The 23,805-nt window shown below is 19.3% G+C and overlaps 4 protein-coding genes and 2 pseudogenes across 4 annotated transcripts, besides 2 other annotated features; 2 read left to right on the top strand and 4 right to left on the bottom strand.

The window, feature by feature from the left end:
• Positions 1-276: 276 nt before the first annotated feature.
• PmUG01_03034400 (PIR protein) lies at positions 277-1,513 on the bottom strand (the record flags this gene model as incomplete). The annotated part of the gene is made up of 3 exons (XM_029003082.1): positions 277-441; positions 577-1,353; positions 1,496-1,513. 3 exons carry the CDS (start codon positions 1,511-1,513, stop codon positions 277-279), a joined length of 960 nt encoding a protein of 319 aa, XP_028859551.1.
• A 2,122-nt stretch (positions 1,514-3,635) lies between these two features.
• On the top strand, positions 3,636-5,403 carry PmUG01_03034300 (annotated as a pseudogene).
• Positions 3,636-5,403: a sequence feature (STP1 protein).
• A 3,974-nt stretch (positions 5,404-9,377) lies between these two features.
• On the top strand, positions 9,378-10,546 carry PmUG01_03034200 (PIR protein; the record flags this gene model as incomplete). The annotated part of the gene is made up of 3 exons (XM_029003081.1): positions 9,378-9,404; positions 9,544-10,242; positions 10,373-10,546. 3 exons carry the CDS (start codon positions 9,378-9,380, stop codon positions 10,544-10,546), a joined length of 900 nt encoding a protein of 299 aa, XP_028859550.1.
• A 2,700-nt stretch (positions 10,547-13,246) lies between these two features.
• PmUG01_03034100 lies at positions 13,247-14,150 on the bottom strand (annotated as a pseudogene).
• Positions 13,247-14,150: a sequence feature (Plasmodium exported protein, unknown function, pseudogene).
• A 3,762-nt stretch (positions 14,151-17,912) lies between these two features.
• Positions 17,913-18,862, bottom strand: PmUG01_03034000 (fam-l protein; the record flags this gene model as incomplete). The annotated part of the gene is made up of 2 exons (XM_029003080.1): positions 17,913-18,644; positions 18,776-18,862. 2 exons carry the CDS (start codon positions 18,860-18,862, stop codon positions 17,913-17,915), a joined length of 819 nt encoding a protein of 272 aa, XP_028859549.1.
• A 1,986-nt stretch (positions 18,863-20,848) lies between these two features.
• On the bottom strand, positions 20,849-21,838 carry PmUG01_03033900 (Plasmodium exported protein, unknown function; the record flags this gene model as incomplete). Its single annotated transcript, XM_029003079.1, has 2 exons — positions 20,849-21,598; positions 21,728-21,838. The coding sequence occupies 2 exons, from the start codon at positions 21,836-21,838 to the stop codon at positions 20,849-20,851; spliced, it is 861 nt and encodes a 286-aa protein (XP_028859548.1).
• Between the last annotated feature and the right edge of the window lie 1,967 nt (positions 21,839-23,805).

Below are 23,805 nucleotides of genomic sequence, written 5' to 3'. Positions count from 1 at the left end.
TAACGTCCTTCAATTATTTTCCTATTTAAAATTTTATACATATTTCAATTAATCATCTTCTTTATAGAGATAAGTTATCAACCAAGTATGTTCTGCAGTACATCCAAATAATATAAAGTACTATTTCCATTACTATTTTTAAATATTCTAAATTATGTTTGTTATATATTTTTTTTGTTTTTTTAATAGAAATATCTACGTAAAAACAATTTTTATAAAATTAACATTCGTAGTAATAACTCATTTAATGTAGCCTTTGTCTTTAGTAAATTAACTTCACGCAGGGTGATAGGCTATATTTACTTTTCTTCTCCTTAAATTTGATAATGCATGTGTAGACATGTATTCTGTTAATTCATGTTTATGACTATCATCTAGACTACGTCTAATTAATTTTTTCCTTATTAATTTTGTATTTATCCAGGAGACAATTGGAGTAAACTATTTTAAAGCGATTCATATAAGAAGTTTATATTAGAATTATTAAATAAATATTTATTATTTTTTTCTTTATTAAAGATAAATATATATTAGTAAATTAGAATACTTATATTTATATTCTTTATTTCTATTTACCTTATATAGAATAAAGCTAATAAATAAAATTCCTGCAAGAGGAAAAGCAACCAACATTAAAATTTGAGATATATTATAAGTAGATTGACCAGTTGTAGGTGTCGTTCCACCAGGAAAATGATCATCTATTCTTTTCAAATCACTAGATTCTGAATGATATTCTTTTATTTCATACTTCAAAGTACGTAGCTTATTCCTAAAACATTCAGGAACATGTTTCTTAAGTACTGCACAGTAACCCTTAGAACTGGATGAATTACAGATTTCATACACTTCATTATATGTATTGGTAGCTTGATCAAGGTATACTTTAGATGCACTATCACACAAATTACTATGAAACTTAAGAGTTCCCTCAATAGTATCATGATATTTACAATATTCATACACAATCTTCATTTTATTAAACTCCTCCTTACTAATACTTCCAAAAAAATCACACTTGCACTTATCCCTTCCAGCAATTTTTTCTGAACAATTTTCAAATACTTTAATAATATCTGAGAACGAACCTTCATTTGATAATGTATTAAATAATTTATTACCTATCCAGTAGTACAAACTATGACATTGTTCATTACACTTATTATCATTATTAGAAAAAGATATGAAACATAAAGCATGTAGAATCTTATCTTCAACACTCTTAATATCTTTGTAACTATTTAATTGAGATTTAAATGGTTTAATTTTATCTTCTTCATCGTAACAATAATAGACCCCTGATGATTCAAAACCTCTATAATCTCTTGAAGATAATAAATCTAAATGACTTTTCTTAGAATTAAAAAAAAAAAAAAAATTACAAATAATGGGAAAATATTATTACTCAGAATAATTTTATTAATGTATTTATTTAAAAAAACAAATATTATTCAATGAATATTAAATATAATGTATTATTAAAAAGTATATAAACCTCTAGCATAGATGTCATTTTTAAAGATGGGTTAATTCCTGGAATATTAGAAATAAAAGAAAAAACATTTTTTTTAAATAATTTTTTATATATATATCACATTAGAAATTAGTATTTTTCTTATGTTATATTAAATATTTAAAAAAGTATATAGTAATTATATTCTTTTAATTTTTTTTCAATTTTTTTTTGAGATATAAACTATATTAACATAATTATTTTCATGTAAAAGTAACATTTATAAATATGATATAGTATTTATAAGATATATATAACAAAAGAATAAATAAGAATAACGATATTTTAAAATTTTCTAACTTACTTAAATGTTACACCACTTAATTACATATATCAAGTAGGATAACGTTTATTTTAATATACATATTCAGAAATTATTTCATATATACATTTATATAATTTTTTTTATAAGGATTTTTGGGTATATATTAATGACAAAATAATTTTTTTACATATATTATTATAAGAAATTCTTCTCTGAAATATGTAATTATATATTTATAATTAATCTGACAAAATACTTTGTCTGTTTAATTACTTATAATTTCGTTGCAAATATTAAAGTTAAGAAATTATTAATAATATATAAATTCATGCTATATTTGTCTTTAAATATATTTAATGAAATATTTATATAATATGTAATATTAAATTTTGGAATGATTATGTGTAAAAAAATAATTTAAAAATATCCATTTTACATTTAATATATAGACCTATTTCCTTGATATATATATTTATCTTTTATATCTCTCTACTTTATACTTATAAATATTATGCTTTTATAATTTTCAAAGTTCTTAAAATACATTTTATGAAACTTTAATTAATAACATCAATATATATAGCAACAACTTATTAATTCTATTAAAAGTAAATGTTTAATATTTTTATAGAGATTAACTGAATCCTTAAAAAAATAAACTTTAATAATTTTTAATTTAATAAAAATGATATACGCCTAAAATTAATTTATTTAAATTATTATTATAACTACATATTTATTGAGAATGTAGTGCACTGTCTTATATAAAATTTTTATAAAATTAAGGATAAAAATATTTAAATAAAATATAATTAAAATAAATTTTGTATAATTGATATTTTTCAGAAATATATATAAAACTAATAATTTATTTGACTATATTATAATTATAGTGAACATTACTAACATATTACGTACTCTACTTATAAGGGGTTTGTCACCACTATTTTACAGTATTAATTTTATGGAGTTATTAAAATAAATTATCGAATAAATCTTTATCTTATATATTAGTATATGAAGAAAGGAAACCATTATTAACCACAATTATCACATGTACTATATTAAATATATTATTATTTATTTTTTTTAATATATCCTTTTTTATTAATTTTAGTATTTATAATTCTATTTTATATGTATATTTTGCAGTACGTAAACAAAATTTTAGTATTTCACATTAATATAATTTGTTATACTTAATGTTAATACTTGTTAATATAAAACATGAATTCCATTTTATTTTTATATACCTAAATGATTTCTCTCTTAATATATATGATTACATTTTATACATTACTTCTAACAGTATTATATAAGTTCTTTCATTACATTTTCCTATTACAATTTTTTTTAGGTCTTTCATAATTCTTAATCTATAATTATATATAACTGTACATTATGGTTACACATATAAATATTCGTAAAAATTGTAGCTCGTAAAATTTTTTTTTTCTTTTTAAAAATGAATGATTTTTTCCTAATTAAATTATGGAAATAATTATATGAATAATAATAAAAATAACTTAGTAGTATATATTGTACCTGTAAAAAATTTTGTTCACTGAAAATTCATTAAATAGAAGTTTTATTTTGTTAAATGATCCTTTTTATTTTTACTATTTCATTTTTATTATTATACTATACTTAAACTCCCATTATTATTTGAGGTTGTGCAATAGTAAATATAAGCTTACCTTTATAAATAAATTTTTTATTCTTATTTTAATTTTTTCACTATATATTATATAATTATGTGCATCTTTTGTAAAAAGAATGTAAATTTTTGTGGGCATAATAAGAATCAGGATAAATACCGAATTCTATTTATTATCTCTAAAAAAATTACGGTTTCGTATGTATATAATAAAACGGAGAGAAAAAAAATTTTCTAACATTTTACGCGGTACTAATATTGATCAAGTTGTTAAGCAAGCATTAGAATCTGAACCTCAAGAATTTCTGTCAAAGGAATCTTCAGGTACGCAAAGTAATACTGAAGAAATTCAAAATATTCTAACTGAACAAAATGTATTTTTAGAAACGCCACTGCAACTTCAATCTAAGGGTACATTACCACCAGATCTTAATGCACCGCAAGATCCAGATCCTCAAGGGTCACTATCACATCATTCCCCTGAATCTCCTCAGTTGTCTCCTGAAGTATCAGCCTCTGCCTCAGGTTTTTCAAATTATAATGAGCCAATTAAAACTATATGTACCATTAATGCTACTTATTCTTCTATTTTTTAAATAACTGCAATATATAACATATACATTTAAAATACCATTACAGATTCAAAATACCATACAATTAATTCATATATATCTCCTATTCTAATAAGTTTCCTATGTGTTATTTTATTTTCCCTTTTTACTAAAGTAAAATAGATCTTAACAATTAGAAATATGGTAATGATTTGTTTACTGTTATAATTTACTTTATAAATATCTATTTTTTATATTATAGTACGCTTTAATAGGATTGTTCAAACAAAAAAAGAAAATAAGAAGAAAACAGGTGAAATTTCTGAGATTACTGGTACCTTCATTTTCTAACAATAAAAGTAAACATTTTACAGATGATCATTTAGTAAACCCTATATATGATGATGAAGAAATCATAAAAACAATTAAAATAAATGAACTTACAAAAAATGTAAATTCGTCAAAGCGACAAAAAGACAGATCCAATACCATAATAGAAGTACATAAGAAAGTACTTGAAGAATGCAGAAATGAAGACTGGGAAAACAACAAAGAAGCATTCTTAGAAATATGTATAGATAAGTTAGCAAAAGAGAATTATAGAACCAATCCTAATTTAACAGATAATGATCTAATAAAAGAAAATATTAAAAGTAGCAATGATATTAAAAAACAAAATATTCTATGGAATAAATGGGTAGAAAGACATAGATATCTTTTTGCAAAATTGAAAAAAGAAGACTGGTATAATAATTTGAAAAACGAATGGAAAAAAGAACTCGCTTATATACAAGAAATTGAAAAATTAAAAAAGAAATCTTCTAATGAAAATCGAAAAATTCCATTCTTAGAAATAGAGAAAGATCTATGGAAACAATGGATATCAGAAAACTGTAATATTATAGAACAGTATTTGGAACAGGAATGGCTTAAGGTATTAACAGAGAAGTTGCAGAGTATATCAGAAGAATGTGTAAGTGAAGAAACCATAAATTATATATCATTAATAAATATAGAAGAATTGCAGAACAAAGAAAATTATAAAGAATTATATAAATATATAAAAAAAAAATTATTGACAAAGCTGTGTATCCTTGTGCTTATGTCGATATTAGAAGAATGTACAAAAGAGGTAAATTTTAATAATAGGAAATCATACTTGGATAGTTCAATAAACGAATGGAAGGCAGAAGTATATTCAGGTAACAAACAAGAAATTACAGAAAATATAATTGAATATAATAACAATGATATAGAAAATAAAAGAAATAAGGAATTACATGCACATATAGAAAATAAAAATTTCAGGAATGAGATAGAAGACTGGAGAAGAGAAAATGACATATATGCAAATTCTATAGTTAATGATGGAACAATCAAAAAATCCCATGATATAGCAGAAAAACACATTTCATAAATTCATACGAATACAACCAAAATTTATTTAAGATGAAATACAGCTAAAAACAAACGTTATTTAAATTTTGTAATACCTCTAAAAAATAAAGAAGTAGAATGTAAAGTAATATGTAATAAAGAAGAAAAAAAGCGACATGAAATTTGAAGTTTGAAACTCAGACACTTAAAATATATTATTATTATATAGAATTTTTTTTCTTTCTGAAAAAATATTCATTATAACATTATATTAATGCTCTATTCAATAAAATTAGTAAGAATATATTATATATATTAAAAAAAAATAAAAATTGATATTTGCATGTTCCAAAATATTAAACTTAGAAAAAAATAATATTTTGAATAATAAAAAAGAGCAAAATAAATAAATTTTAACACTATTTTTGAATTAATATAATATTATGACATAAATTTATATGATTATATTTTATTCTATTAAATATAACTATACAATATTCTTCATTTTTGAAAAGAAAATTATTCTGTAACCTATAAGTATTCGCATTATTTGGAAATTAATGTTTTAATTGATATAGTAAATCTTTTCATTAAAGAAAAATGATGTTAAAATATATGAAAAGTTTATTATATGCCACATATATTTTATCTTATAAAAAAGTAAATCATATATTCCATAAAAAAATGTTAATCTCTATGCCCTAATAAATGTTCTCATATTAATAGTTCTCATTTATTATAAATTTATAATACTTTAACTGTTATATATATAATAATTTTTCTCTTGAGTTATCTATATATTCTCAAAATGGAAAAAACATATATAAAATTTCAATCTCTTAATAAAGAATTTAATTTTTTTTCTCAACAAATATTGTGGCTTAAATGAAAAATGATCATATATATATATGTACATTAATATCATTAAAGTATTTTTTACCTTTGTTTATACAAGTTTTATTAAAATATATTTAAAATATCAATGAAATTATTAAAATGACTAAAATGAAATAATAATGAAATTATTCTGGATACATAAGTTTTTACAATAATATGTATATATTATTAACTTTTAAAAAAGGATATAAACCAATAATTAGAAACGATTCTTATGGTTTATTGGTCTCTTTTTTTATACATTATAATTTATTAACATTTTAATAAAATCAAAGATATAAAATATAATTATAAAAAAGTATATAAGTTAAACAGTACTAAATTGATAAATTTCAACACTTTTTTAAAACGAAGTACAAATGAAAGAGAATAAGATTATTTCAAAGAAATTTCAAAAAATATCATATATTTTTATTTTTTTCCTTTCAATTAAATATCTATTTTTATTTTTATTATATTAATAAAAAATATTTTGATACTTCCTTTTTGAGTTTTGAAGGGTGTTTATAAATTTTGACTTTCAATAATTCTTCTTTTTCTCTTTTTTGTAATTACAGAATAATACTTTTCTTTAATATCTAGTTAATAAGATTATTTCTTCTTATTCTTTTTTATATTATTTTATAAATTATACGTATATGCATATATATATTTATAACATACACGAATAGTAGATCTATTATTTAAAACAGATAAACCATTTTGATTCATAATAATTTTTTACTTTATTCGTATACCATAAAAAATAAGTAAATTATAAATTTTTGTTTGCCGATTTCTATTGAGTAAAAACTCTAATAACAACATTTTGTTTATTTTTTAAATTATATAATTAATGCAGTAATAATATTAAGAACAAAAATAAAAAATATACTATTCTGAATTAATTTTAAGTATTATGATCAAGTCACACAATCCTAGTTGGAATGTAAATTCTAATTTGTAATATAATATCCTCATACTACACAAAACATATATATTATAGTATATCAATAATATATTTTTCAGAAAATAATTATTTTTATTTATTATTAATATTAACATTATTTATATTTCGAAAATTTTTAATAAATTAAAATTAATTTAAATATTCTTATTTTATATGGCAAATAATAAATATATAGTTCTTTTAAAGTATATTAATTTTATATAAAAAAGGCAATTTTAAAAAAAATACTTTTAAATTTTATAATATAAGATATATATCACTTTTATATTTAGATAATATTGAGTATATAGTACAATAATATTAATATGTAGGATTTCTTTTAATTTTTATATTTGATATATGAACTTAATAATTTATTTAATTTAATTATAATAATATAAACATATTTCAAGTTAAAATTATATTAAATATTATAAAAGAATATTAACATACATAAACTTATAAACATATTTATGATTTAATACAAAGTTCAAATAACAAAACCGTAATTTTTTGAAATATATATCACTCCATGATAACTATGTAACTATATTAATTGAAACGCTTATGTAAAAATTAAAAAAAGATATTTTAATATTATAAATAAAAAAATAAAATATGAACCAAAGAATATCCATTGTAAAATAAATTTAATCAATATTTATTTTAACAGTTATAATAATTATAGTACTATTATAACTTCTACATCGTTCATGAAGAAAAAGACAATTAATTACATATATGAAATAATAATAGAAATAATTTTTTTTTTATAACATTTTATATTTTTTTTAAAATATATATGATTATGTATTAAATATATTAGTACAGTAAAGATATAACTTATAATTTATATATCACACTAAATATATATGAATCTTGGATATTTTAGAACAATATTATATATAAAAAAATAGAAAATTTTTATTATTATTTTCTAAGTACGTCGCATTAAATGTTATTACGTTGTTGAATCATTTTGAAATATATTATTCATAAATAAAATATAAGAGAAAAACAACATTGGAAAATATTATAATATTAACTTTTGAAGCTATTTTATTATATATAAAAATAAAAACATCTATCATAAAAATGATTACTAATAGGTTGTATGCTCTGTAGCTTATAATGATAAATTTTGATTAACGTATTAAACTCTATTTTTGTAATGCTACAAGTACAAATGATTTCAATAATAAGTTTCATTAAATAAGTCAGGATAATTATTAAATTTTTCTTTTTTTCTTTAATATATAACTATAATTAATTTATAGTATAAAAATTCTTAGTTTTTCTGCATACATTTATATATTGAATACAGATATATATTATACCACACCGAAATTTCTCAGGAAGAAAGTAAAACTTTGACTTTTACATATTATAGGATTAAGACAATTGACAGATTTTTTTATAATTAAACGATATAGTTTAGTTATGGAATATTATATTTATCATAAAAACAAATTTTATCAGTAGCTATATTTTGAATTTAACAGATTAATACTTATTTTCATGTAATATAATACATTATAGTTAAATTTCTATTTCATTTAATTAAATTATAATTTTAGTAATATTGTTAAAGTTCAGTTTCTTAACCAATATATACACTGTAATATCTTATTATAAATATTAATTGAAATATTATGAAAGTTATTATCTTAACAATAAAAAAAAAAGTTATAAAATAAAAAAGAAAATTCTATACATTATAAGTAGTTAATATTTGTCTGTTTATAACATTTTAAAAAGCCAAAACGAATTTCTAAATCGTTATTTCAGTATTATAGGAAATTTATATGAGAATGAACTAAAATTAATTTATTTTTTGTAATATATATCAGTTTAATTATATAAGCATTAAATGAATAAAAAAATAGGGAAGTGTATTTTTCTCTATAATTTTTTTTATTCAGAATAAAATAACATTGTTTTTTAAAAAAAATATTATTTTATAAGTTAAAAGCGTTTGTCTTATATTTTACTACGTGCAAACAACTGATTCTAATATTAATATAAATTAAAGAAGAAATTTTCCTAAGTATTTTTTTTTTTTTAAATTCTATGTATAAAAAAAAGGAATACACCACATATAAACATATATATACTTTTTTTCTTTTATATAAATATTAATATTACATAAATTTAATTTTAGTTACTTAATTCACGTATACATATATAAAATGACACCAGGAACTACAGAAGAAAAGGTAAATTTATTTTTATTTTATAATTATATATATTATTGTGTCAAAGGATACATTGTTCTAGAAATGATATATAAATCTATTTAATTGAAATATCATTTTTCTTATTAAAATATTATTATTATATTCTTTTTATTTTTAGGAGAATACCGTGACATTATTTCTTCAATATAAAAAAGAATTTGAACAAACACTCTCAGATACTCAGAATAGCAAAGGTAGTGGGGGTAATCCTGGAAGGTATTGTAGCCCTGAAAATTTTAATTTTATTACTGATACTGATCAGACCTTTATCTCTCCCTGTCAAGATATTGGTAGATATTTAATTGAAATAAAGCAATATTATAATTCTTATGACCCGAAACGTTGTAAATACTTGAATTACCGGATAAATTCAGATGAAAAATATACTAAGAAGCCTACTTGGCTTGAACAATATATAGTTCTTTCGTCCAAAATAAATAATATATGCAAGGACGAAATAAAAACGATTAATTCTGATATTTTAAAAAACCTTAAACAACTATATAGTTATTATGATGCTTTTCACAAATATGATGGCACAAATGGCATATCTAATGGCGGTTACTGTAATAAAATTCAAGAATGTTACAACTTTTATACTGAACATTATGACAAATGTCAAAAAAATAGTAATGACGCTTTTTGTGAGGAGTTAATCAATTTCAAGAAAGCATATGATAATAAAATGAGCACTGTAAATCCTTGTCCTAGATTACCATACATTTTACCCCCTACAAACACAGATTATATATTTGTTGCTAGCATAACTACAGCTATCACGTTACTAGGAACAATGACTTTATTTTTGTTATATAAAGTTAATAAAAATTATACATAAATATATGGATATTTTACTACACATCGTATAATTAATTTCCACAAATAATTACAAGACACAAAAAGTTATATTTTTAAGTAAATATACATATTTTTTTTTTTTCATACAGTTTACTCCATTGAAATCATGGTTACATAGTCTTTCACAAAGGAAAAAAATGATTGAAGTTAATGAAGATCAAGAAGAAACAAGAGGATCCTTATACAATGTGCATGAGGATATAAATAGAAATTATGAAGGAAGTTTTCATAATATAGGTTATCATTCTCAGGGGTATCCTTAAAGATAAAAAATTACACACAATATTATTTTCATAGAATATTTAATCCTCAATGTTGTAAAGCTTACATGAATATAAAATTTATTAATAAATAAGATAAACTAAATATTAAAAAAAAACAGTTGTGCATAAAAATTACAGAAATAATGATATAAAATTTATCAACAGAAAATGTTACCATAAATATAACACTACTGTACGAATAGGAAAAACAAATTCCACTTATTCAAAAAACTTTCTTTGGTATATAAAATGTATAATTCTGAAACTTTAACATATAGCCTTATATTACACAAAAATGTTGATTTTCATATACAATATCATGAAGTAAAGTTTAATTCATAAGTATTGAAAACTACAAAAAGAGAAAAAGTAACAGAAGTATTAAAAATATCACCTATAACTTTATTACATATATAAAAAAGAAAAATCTTAAAATATTAACATTATTCAAAAGATAAAAATAATATACATTTTTTATTTATAACGATATTTTAAATTTATATTAATATTTGTTTCCTCTTAATTAATTAGAATTAAAAATTTAATCCTACATACAACAATTTTAACGTTGTTTTCTTCAAATAGTGGATATTATACGTGTCATAGTTGTAAGGAGTTGTATGCATGAAAATAAGAAATATGAATTCTGTTGTTACTCGTATTTACATAGGAAGACTACTATATATTATTTAATAAATCATAAATATGTTTTTCTGAAATAATTGTCTTAATTTTTTTCTTGATCCCTTAATACCCTTTTATATTTATGACATCTAAGGAGTATAAAAAAAAGATATATGATAAATGAAAAAAATATATAAAGTCCTTATATAATTATAATTATTTCTCTAAAGTAAATCATAATAGTAACAAATAGAATTTATATTTCTGTATTTCATTTTTACTTTATACAATGTCAAAAACAATAATATTTGCATATGTATTATAGTAGTTAAAATGATAATATGCAAAAATTAATAAAATTAAAGGATAGTTCTTCACATCAGGTCTATTATAGAATTCAACTTTAATAGTTACTATAGAACTAATTATATACACTTTACTATACACATGTTATTTTATAACTAGGAGTTCCCGTTTTTCAACGTATAAAATTTTTAAGTACCTTCTCATCTGTAATTAGAAATTTCAGAATATACACTCATTTTAATTTCTACACATAATTACTTTTTATCATGAATTTTAAAATATATTTATAAATTTAGATGTTAATTTATATACGAGGTGTTTTTTATAGTGTTTAATATCAAATTCAAAATAATAATATATAAAAAGGTATTATAGAAACAAATCTACATTATTGAAACATTGGCATGTTCATATAAAAAAAATAAAATAAAAATTTTCTCATAATTATTTTGTAATCAATTATATATTTCGTAACTATTTATAGTAATAATAAATTCATACATAAAAATTTCTCTGAATATGATTCATAATTTTAAGCAATTCCAATACACTACTTAATTTTGTTATATTTCTCTAATTTGTATTATTATTTTTATTGTTTTATATAATATAAATATATATATTTATATTTATTTTAATTTGTAAATTATGGTACGTAAATAAATACAATATATTATATTAAAAATAAAGAAAGAAAAACGTTACAATAAATTTTCTATTATATATATTTTATCCCATTAAAAGATATTATATACAATAACCATAAATGTCCACAGTATTTTTAGTTAAAATTTGCACTGTAAAATACAATTATTTCTGTTATTAACAATAATTTTCATATATAATATTTTACAGTATATAAAGATATATATATATGGATAAAAAATAATTAATTCTTATATATTATATACATAAAATTAAATATTTTAATAACACATTGCAATATATAACGTTAACTAAAAAGTAAAAATATAGTATATATATATATAACATTCTTCATAATATATTATTAATTAGCCCTTAGTAAATTAGATTAAAAACATAATTTAAATAAATTTGAATATTAAATGAGCTTGGAGAGAATTTAGTTACATTAATTTATAATACTCACATATAATAATAAACCTTAATTAATTCGTAAGAACTTTGGTTTTTTATTACATGTATGTATTTTTATATTCATGTTATTGAAAATTTTAAACACCTTAAAAACTTTTTTATTTTAAATATATTTTATAATACATTTATCATAAAACAGTTTTTCATAAAAATTTATTATATTTGCTTTCTACAAAAAAAAAAAAAAAATAACGGTCCTTTTTCTTATCAAGCACAAAATAAGACATTTAAAATTAATTTAAAAGAAATAATACATTTTTTTTAATTAGGTATCTAAATAATCATTTTCGACTAAAAACGTAAAATAAATGAATAAGTATTATATCCAGTATTTAGGATTAACAACGTGAATTTTCCTGACAATTTGATGAAACAATAGTAAATTCACATTTTATGTTAATTTTACGCATAGTATTTACACTTCATGTATAAGTATAATTAAATGCACATATATATATTATTCCAGAATACATAATTCAATCAATTCCTTAAAATACAACATTTAAAAATAAAACAGTAAAACTGAGGATTTAAATACATATTTCTATAACATATATCAAAATAGTTATGCATATTCATAAGAATTTTTGAAATTTAATAAGATTATGTGCATATCCTATTCATGTTTTGTTTCTAATTATACTGCATAGTTTATCCTTCTATATTGAATATTTTTTTACCATAGGAATTAACAACATTATAGTAAATTTTAGATTTAATTCGCTTTTTTGTATTAAATTTTTCAATTTTTTTTAAAGTATAATTAATACCTAATACAACTAAAGCTGCAACAAAAAATAAAACTCCTGAAATTAGTGGTGGTACTGCATATAATATGTTATCTATTACAACTAATCCTGTTTCTCTTCCAATTACTAGTTCCATAAAAAGAACATATATTGATAAAAGTACTAATCCTGACTATAAGATTACAAAAGGTGGCTTAATATTTTAAAATATCTCTTCATTTAGCATCCTATTTGAATTCTATTTATCAATTTTCTTGTTATTCTGAGTTTTATCTATTAAACATAATTCGATGGGTATTTTTTTTTCAAGATATTCATCAATACTCTTATATAAAGAAGATTTTTTTTTCTTAACTAATTTATTCCTTTCCTCTGCTTTTAATAAAATTTCTTTTATTATTTTTCTTCGTAATTTATGGTCTCTGTCATTTTTATATATATTTATTTTTTCATCCATTAATGTAGTGCCACCATTATGATCTAATGTATATCCAGTTGATATTACATTCATTGAATTCCCTGATAATAGTCTATTAATTGTTAAACCTGAATACTCATCTAGTAAACTATTATTGTTCATAGATTTACAGCAGGTATACTAAAAATAAGGAAGTAAATATTTATTATTTACAAGTATTTGTATTATATACTAAGAATATACAATTTTTAAAAATATAATATAAAACCCAAAAAATTAATAAGAAGAAATATTAAAATACTACATTATTGTTATAATGGCTTATCCAAATTAAAAGGGGAAATGCAAGTATTTTAACAAAGATGAGTGACTTAATATTTTCCAACATTATATATGTTAGTGGTATTATATGTTTAAAAATGAAATTATTATCTATAGCTTAAATTCTGCAGATGATAAAATAAACTTCTAACATTACTTTAAATTTTTTTATTTTATTATAAAAGTCATAAATCGAATTTATATTGATGTAACTCATATTATATTTTACAATTGAAAAATAAATTTAATATTGATTTGATATAATTTCTATAAAGATTTATTATACAATAAAAGATAATAACAACATAAAATATCACGAAGAAGAATATTATTAAATAAGATGAAATAAAAACGTAAATTATTCATTCAATTATAAAATTCTTTCATTTATTTAAAAGAAAGTATAACATGTAGAAAATGTATACTTATATAAATTCAGAAGCTAATTTTGAACTTTTACGTTGTTTTTAAGTATCAATTCTAATTTTATACTTCTTTTTGGTATATGATCATTCTTTGGTTAAATAATATTAATTGTTCTGACAATAAAAAACATAGAAAGGATATATGAACTTATAAAAAATATTTTTCATTATATAAAATATTCGTTAATATCTATCTGAAAAAACGCATATTCATTTATAAGCCATTTTTATTAATAAAATTGAATTTATTGTTACTCTGAAATATATTTATTTATGTATATTTTTAAGCGTACTGTGATAATAGTCGTTATATTTTTGTATAAGTATTTTTGAATATAAGAATTTAAATTTAAATCGAAATACTATTTATTATTATTTAATAGAATACTTAAAAATATTTGATTATCTAATTTTATCCATTCCTTTTCAAAACGTACATAAATATATGATGAAAAATATTAATATAAAAATAAGAAGGAATTTAGTATATAAATATTTTATGCAGTTAAATAATTTCAGAAATTTTCTTATCCATACATTATTACAAATAAAAGTAATAAAAAAAAATATATATATAAGATATATAAAGGGATGATAAAAAAACAATTAGGAATATAAAAATTTTACTAATTTTTAAATCGTATAATTTAAAAATTAATTCACAATATATAATATTTTATTTTAATTCATACTATTAAAAACATAATTTTAAGATGAAATATGATCATTTAATATTTTCGTATAATATAAAATTTTCTTGTAATAATAAAATTATTTTACATCCTATTTATTTTCCTCTTTCTATATTTATAATACTGGGGATAATAATTATAAATCTATTATATTAAAAAAAAGTTATTAAAAATAAAAAAGAAATTAAGTACGTTTATTTTCATATGTACATAATTAAAAAAAAAAAATTTATTACATTTAAAATAATTTTTTTGAATTACTACAGTAAGTTGTAAGAATTCAAATAATATATCTTTACTCCATTATAATTTATGTACTTATTGTAACTTTTTACATATGATACTTCTTTTGTATGGTTTAAATGCGTTCATTATTTAAACTTACATATATTTAAAAAGTTAAAATTTTTTACATAAGAAAAATTGTGGTAAATAAAATTTTATAAACAAAGCAGTATATAAATTTTATTAAAAAATAAATTACGAAAACTATTAAGCATTATATTATACAAAAAAATAGGATGTTAATTTGATCATATAATCAAGAATATTAGTGAATATTTATTATGCTAAAACTTTGTTTTTTTTTCTTCCATATATATATTTCTGTATAAATATAATTAATTTTTTTTTTTTTTTATAATGAAAGATTAATAATAAAAATGTATTTATATAATAATTTACGCTATAACTTCAAATATAGTTTTAATTATATTTTTGTTACCAAAAAGAAGTAATATATAATTTTTAAAGGATATCGGGATTAATTCTTATAGTAACATTTATTTTTTCTTATTGCATTTTTTTCATACAAATAATTATATTAAAATTTTAAATGATGAAAATTTTTTAATTCATCGGGCTCTCTACAATTATAATATATTTTTTTAACAACTAGCATATTATAATAGTAAAATATTTCAATGATACATTTAATATGCAATTTGCCTTAAGTGTGTATTAAAAAAACTATTATGCAATACTATGTTTGCAATATATATAAATTTTGTTTTATGCTTATAAAAGTATATTTATGGTAATGGAATCCCCTTTCATTCAAAAAGTAATGTAAAATAAATAAAAAAATATATATATTTTTTGAAATAAAAAAACTTTGTTTACGGATGATAATATGACTTTTAATCAAAATTTAATATATATGTCTTACTATAAAAATAACTATTCTGAATTTTAATTTATGATTTATATAATAATTATATTTTAAGAACCTTAAAGGTCTATTAATTTATGTGCTATTTTATCGTTATAAATATATATGATAAATTCAAAAATTCAGATTTATTTTTATGTTAAATAAAAATATATTATACATCTTATGCTAGAAGCTTTAACAGAGAATAACATGTAGTCATTACAAAGTATAATTTGTATAAATGTAATGAAAAAAATTGTTCTTTCAATACATTTTTTGAAACACATAACAATTTAGAACTTAAATTATTCTTAAATATCAAACTTGTATTTTTCTATTTATGATACGTAATTTTAAGGCTTGTTAAAATTGAAGATATTTAAAAAAAAACATTAAAAAAAATTACATGCAAAAATAAAAGAAGTAATATATATTGTTAATGAAATAAGTGTTTTATTTTTTTTCAACTTGATAATTGTGTCAAAGCACATTAATTAAATTATTTATTATATATAATGTAATTAACAGTCAAATACGAAAATAATAATACATATTATATTAAGAACAGAAATATAACCTTTTCATTATTTAAGCCAAAATAAATGATATTTAGAAAAAACTTCAACAGATTATATATTAATATTTTCTTAATTATTTCCCAATATTTCATCTTTTTAATGGTATAAAAAATATATAAAATATATAGATTACGTAAATACAAATTTTCAATATAATATAAATTCAAGTAATTTGTGCAATATTGAGTAACAACTACAATTAGTTACAAAAATATTATAACATTTAGTTTAAAAACTTCCTTTAATTGTAATGATTTAGAATCCTAAAGATTGTACGTAGTTCTAAGTAATTCATAAATAAAAAAGTACAACACTTCATGGTATATTTATAATTTCAAACATAGACTATGTTAAAAATTATATCTTTTAAAAAGATTTATACTTTAGAACCGTTTATAAAACATACCACATAAAATATATTTTATAGAATAAATATTAACATTCTTTCTTTGGTAAAAAAAAAAATTTATATACGTACCACTGTAATACATATTATTCATATACATACGTTGAATGCAAAAAATGACACATCATTGTTAACATCACTATAATAGTACATTTTTTTAGGTAACATAAGCAAATAATAATTTTAGACTTCAAAAAGGAAAAAATATGTTTAATATAATAGAAAGCGCAACCATCCAATAAAATTACATAAATAATTCCATTATATATTGATTTTAATGCCAATATATATAAATTATTTATAAAATCTATTTTAAAGCGAAGATTTATATATCAAGAAAAAATAAATGGATATACAGAAGTCATTCCTTAAAATAAAAATTGAAAATTATTCAAACAGTCAAAAATTCAAATTAACAAAATGTCTAAAAACATACAAGTTTATTGTTTCCCAACAAAAACACTGGTATACGTATCTGTAATTATAAAATAAAAATAGTTATTATTATGGCTGTTAAGTATATCACTAAAGATATGGCTATATATGTTAAATTCATCTTCACAGAAAAATATATATTATTTCTTACATAATCTTTTTTTTAACTTAATATTTTCATATTTTATAACTTTTTTATAGTAGTAAACCATTCCTAATATAAATATAACAACAAATATAAGAAATGGTACACCATAAATGAACGTAGTTGATGCACATATTTTTACTAAATTACCCCATCCATCTTTGCTTAACAATGTAACCAAAGACCCATCTACTCCAGGTGGTCCTCCAGATGTTGGATATAACAAGTATAATAAACCCAACAACCCACCCTCGGTAAATTTCTCTAATGAAAGATCTAATATCGGTAGTATCAATATAAATATAAATAACAAAAGTAAAGCAATTCGTATTCTGCGTTTTTTACGTGCTAGTTTTTTATATTCTATATATTCAATAATTTTGCTATTTTTAACATAATCTTCATAATCAAGTTCTTTAAATATTTTTCTTTCAAAATCGAAATATTTTTTTGTTTTAGGTATAACACATTTATTTTTCTCAACATTTCTATCGTATTCCTTAATATATAATGAACGTCTACATGATTGTTTGTGTTTTCCATCTGTTCCTCTTTTATTATTAGATATATATCTTTTATCATTCACTTCATTATTTGGAGTTTCGTCTATAAATTTTGCAATACATGAATCCTTATCGTGTTTATGTTTTGTTAATAATCTATAATTTCTAGCATTTAATTTTCTAAAAAATTTGCATTCTTCTTCAAAATAAACATTTAGAGAGCTCTAAACAAAAAAAAAATGTAAATATTTCTTATTTTTATATAAAAAAATATTCTTATCCTAAGAAAAAGCATTAAAAAAAATAAACAATTAAAATATAAATAATACAAATATTTCGAATAATACTATAATACCATGTCATTGTAAAAGTAACATATCCAAGGTAATAGTATAAAAGTTGAAATATTAATAAATAAAAACAACGCAATATTTTGTTCCATACTATAAAACTCTAAAGTTGTAATTTATTTAGAATGACTTATGCTTATAATAAAGTATAATATATTCAACGAAATATAGTGTTACCTGTATATTTTCAATTTTTATTCATTATTTTTTCATAGAACATAATAATATATATATACGTAAAATGTATTTTACCACGCGAAAAAAAATATAAAACCTTTAAAAATATATAATACATTTTTAAAATTTACGTTGTGAATAAAATACGACTTTCAGTGAAATACTATATTTTTAGCTCTTTTATAAATACTAAAAAATAATAACTTAATTATTTAATATAGTCGAGTTATTACAAGTTCTTTTTATATAAATTTTTTAAAGTAAAAAAAGATGCATGATATATTAATATTTCTATATACTCATTTAATTTACATAAAAAAACGTATAGAATATAGATCTATTGCTATATTTTATATATTAGGGAAATAACTTCTAATTTGATTGATATATTCCTACTAATAATTATAATTCCTAAGATATTACACTTTAATAAAGCATGTTATTTATTTTATAAAATGTGAATTATTATATCAATGCAATAATTGTAGTAAGTAGATAAATAGTCAATAACTTGTACAACCTTTTTTATTTTGTGAAATATAACACACTTTTCAGTTGTCATATGAAAAGAAGCTTTATATTATGTTTTACAATATATTTTGAAAGTTCAATTTATGATGCACTATCCAATCTATGAATAATTATATATATTTCATAAGTAATAAAAGAACTATTTATTATTTTTGTGTTATATTTTTAAATAATTAAACTCTTAATTAAATTTAATTTGTACCGTTATTTCTAAATGATGATTTTTTAAATCGATTCCCTTAATGTTTTTATTTTTTTTCCACATGTATAATTAAAAAAATATTCATATATTAGAAAGAAAAGAAAGAACTATCACAGTGATATAAGTATATGAATGTTTCATAAACTATTATAATTTAAAAAATTTCAAATAATATAAATTATAATATTAATACACAAGTTATTTTATGGAAATTATAAATAAGGAAGTCTAACAATACGATTTACCAAAATATATTATTCAGCAACTTTTTTATTGACAATTTTAAAGCAGATATATTAGTTTTTGTTTTGTATTTTACAAATATATTTTGTCAAATAAACAATTATACAGATTCATATTAATAAATGAATTCAAATAAACGAAAATTAATTTTTTTAATTATACTTATATAGTAAAAAGTATGATTTATATAAAAATTTCTGCTACATATGTAGTATGAAGCATAAAATGACAATTATAGAATTATTATATTCACAAAAAAAATTACTATAGAAATTCTAAATTTTATTTTATTTTATTTTTCTTTTTAAAATATATTATTCATTCGGCCAACATATTATGATATTAACAGAAAAGAAAAAAAAGTAAAATTTAAAAAGCTATATTATAATAAAAAAAAAAAAAATTTAAATACAATAAATATAATTATTATCGTTCTTAACATACAAAACAAGGCACATTAATTGTTAATTTTAAAGTAATAATTCCTTTTCATAATAATTTTAAAAAGTAATAATTTTATAGTAGAAAATGATAAAAAATATAAAGCAGCAAAATTTTTAGTTAAAAAGTAAATTAACAAATGAATATAATAAAATAACATTAAAAGTAGTGTTATTTATTAAATCTAACAAACAAACATATATTATTTGTTGAAATTTGCATATAAACAGATATATATATATATATATCTTAAGCCATAATAATTAATTCAGAAGAAAGAATACATTAAATTACAAATTAAAAAAATTTCAAATATTCAAATTTACAAAAAATATCAAAACTTTCTTTTTTTACATTTACGTATAAATATTACTGCATATATGTAGGTTCATATATATAATCTAAAAAATTATTATATTTAATATGTCATTAATGATATTTCAGGTAGTACATAACATTCAAAGGCTTCCTTAAAAAAATAAACTTATTGCTTACCATTCATTAAACGCTTCCAAAAACCCAATTTTTTATGTTTTATAACATTCTTATAATAATAAAAAATTCCTTGAATAAGTATAATTCCCAATATTAAGATAGGTAAACAATAGACTAGAACACCAAATACTTTAATTCCTGTAAGGTTTTTCAGTTGACATGTAGAGGACAATAAAGATCCCGAAGATTCAGCAGAGTCGACTGGTGGTTCGTTATATCCTAATAAACTACATAATGTATTTAATAATTTACCTACAGTACTAAAATTACCTAATGATAAATCCACTATAGGTATAATTAATACCAATATGAACAATAATAAAAGTGAGCAAAGTCGCAATCCATATTTTTTACGTTTTAATTTTTTGTAATCCTTATCATTAATCAGCATCATTTTTTTAAAAAATGCCTTATCATCAAGTCCGTTCATTATATTTTTTTCATAATGGTTATATGATTTATGAAACATAGTACTTTTCTTTTTCATAAGTTCCTTAATCAATTTATCCTTAATTAATGAACATCTATATAATTTTTCTTTTTTTTCTTTTTCCCATTTTTCATTATCAGTTGTTAGTAATTTTTCTTTTTTTCTTTTTATATCAAATGGTATCTTTAATTCTAAATCTCCAACATTTGAAAAAATACCCTTTCCACATTTACTTAATAATCGATAAATTCGTTTATCTAATTTCCTATCAAAACCATAATTATCTCCTAAAAATATGTTAAACATGCTCTAAAAAAATATATAGAAATTTCTTATATAAATAGATAAATACCCCCATTATAAAAAAAAATATTAATCAATAAATAAAAACAATAATAATATGAATAACACAAATGTATTCAAAGGTTATTATCATACCATGTCACTGTAACAATGAAATATCCAATATATAATGATATATATATAAATTTTGATAAAAATGATTAACTTAAAACGTTTTTCCATGTTAAAGATATCTACTATTCTCATATGTACAATAAATAATAAATGAAGATTAAATTATATACTTCCAGAAGTAAAAAAATACCTATTTCTTTTTATTAATATTCCTTCATAAAAAATTAGTTTAAGATTAAATTACATAATTTCAATTCATTCATATATATTTACAACATATAATGTAATTACATGTTAATATAATAAAACAAAATTTTTTTATGACTTTTAAGTATTAGTAAATTTTGGATTTATTTATATTATACATTGCACAAAAAATATAGATATACGCTAGTGTCCTAGGTATTTCTAGTATAATAATTATTTTTATTTTTATGTTTTCCTACTAAATATTCTAGTTTTATAAATATTATATATCAAAAAATATAATTATTATTGATATATAACAATATAACTTATTACAATAATAAAAAAAAAGAATTAAAAAATGGAGAAAATATACATTTTTTGAAATTTTCCATGTTTTACTAATTATATCACATCCTTTCTGTTATTATCTAGAATATATTTCAGAATTCCTATATCATAAATAAATGTATACTCTATAAAAAATTATATATATTAAAGGTAAATAGAGAGAATTCTTTTTATTTTCTATAACAATTTTAGAAAATTATAATTTTGTGCTAAGAATAATTTGTAGGATTATTTCTAAATTAATATTCCTCTAATTAATCCAGATAATTTTTTTAATTTTATCTTTATTAGGATAAATATGTATCCAATTTTTTGCATTATTTCCTTCTCTTGGTTCCTTTTTAATATTTTCTTCCTGATTTGTCTTTGACATATTTCATTTATTTCCCACATAAAATTTCCATTTATACTTCTTTTTTATATTAAATAATTTCACTAAATTATTATAAACTAATTATTTTTCATCGTTTATCCAATCATTTATATTTGTCAAAAATTTTCCTCAGCATTATACAATTAACTTCTTTAATTTACTTATTTTTAACCTGAAAGCTCTTATATATTTTCCGTATTATCTAAATATTTTGACGTTTTAAAAGGATATTTTATTCTGCTCAATTTTGGAATGTATAGATTTAAAAATTTTTCTTTCTTCATTTTTTATTTTTATTTCATATGTTTTTCTAATAAAATATCATATATCAAACGAATAATTTTTCTATGAAAACATTCTTTTTATACATATGTAATTAGTCTATATCCTCTTTATGCACATAACTCTTTGTACATTTCATTAACGTATCATCTTCATATTCATTACGATATGCATATAGTTCACACATATATTACTTAATCAATTGTTTAATTTATTCTTTCTTAAAACATTGTTCCATCTCAAATACATACACTAGCCATACTTTCCATATTAATTGTTTCATTTATGATATAGTATATGTAATAGTGGAATATAAAATATTCAACGATCTTCTTCTTTCTCTTATATATATATATGTTGATCATTTAATCTTTAAATTATTTAACTATTCTTTCTTTCTTATCAAAACTAACATATGCGTATAATTTTTTATATATTTATTCTATAGTTCCTTTTTTCTTTTTTGTAAAATAATACCGCACACATCATTTTTCCCATTCAATTTTAATTCATTTTGTATTGCACTTTCACTCAATTGTTTTATTTCTTTTTTTAAAAGCCTTCCTATTCATATTTCTACTAAATATCCTTTGTTTTTCTTCTACTTATTAATTTTGCATTGATCTAGGAATTCTGACAATATATATATAATAATGTTCTTCATATATTTTTATCTTGTTTGTCGTAATTATATTTCTGTTTTCACGTTTATATATTATTTTTTCGATTCTATATATCCCCCTCCTACCATAATACTATGATGTACATTTTGATTTATTTCAGATTTTTCTAAATCATAGACTTCAGGAATTATTTATCGTCCACAGAGTTCCTTTTTTTTTATTTTCTTTTGTGTTTATCATAAGAAATGTATAGCCGCAATCACATTATATCCTTCATCTTCTTT

The sequence above is a fragment of the Plasmodium malariae genome (assembly GCF_900090045.1).
Source record: "Plasmodium malariae genome assembly, chromosome: 3".
Taxonomy (NCBI): domain Eukaryota; phylum Apicomplexa; class Aconoidasida; order Haemosporida; family Plasmodiidae; genus Plasmodium; species Plasmodium malariae.
The sequence above is the reverse complement of the archived record's forward strand: the minus strand, read 5'-3'. Positions and strand labels throughout refer to the sequence as shown.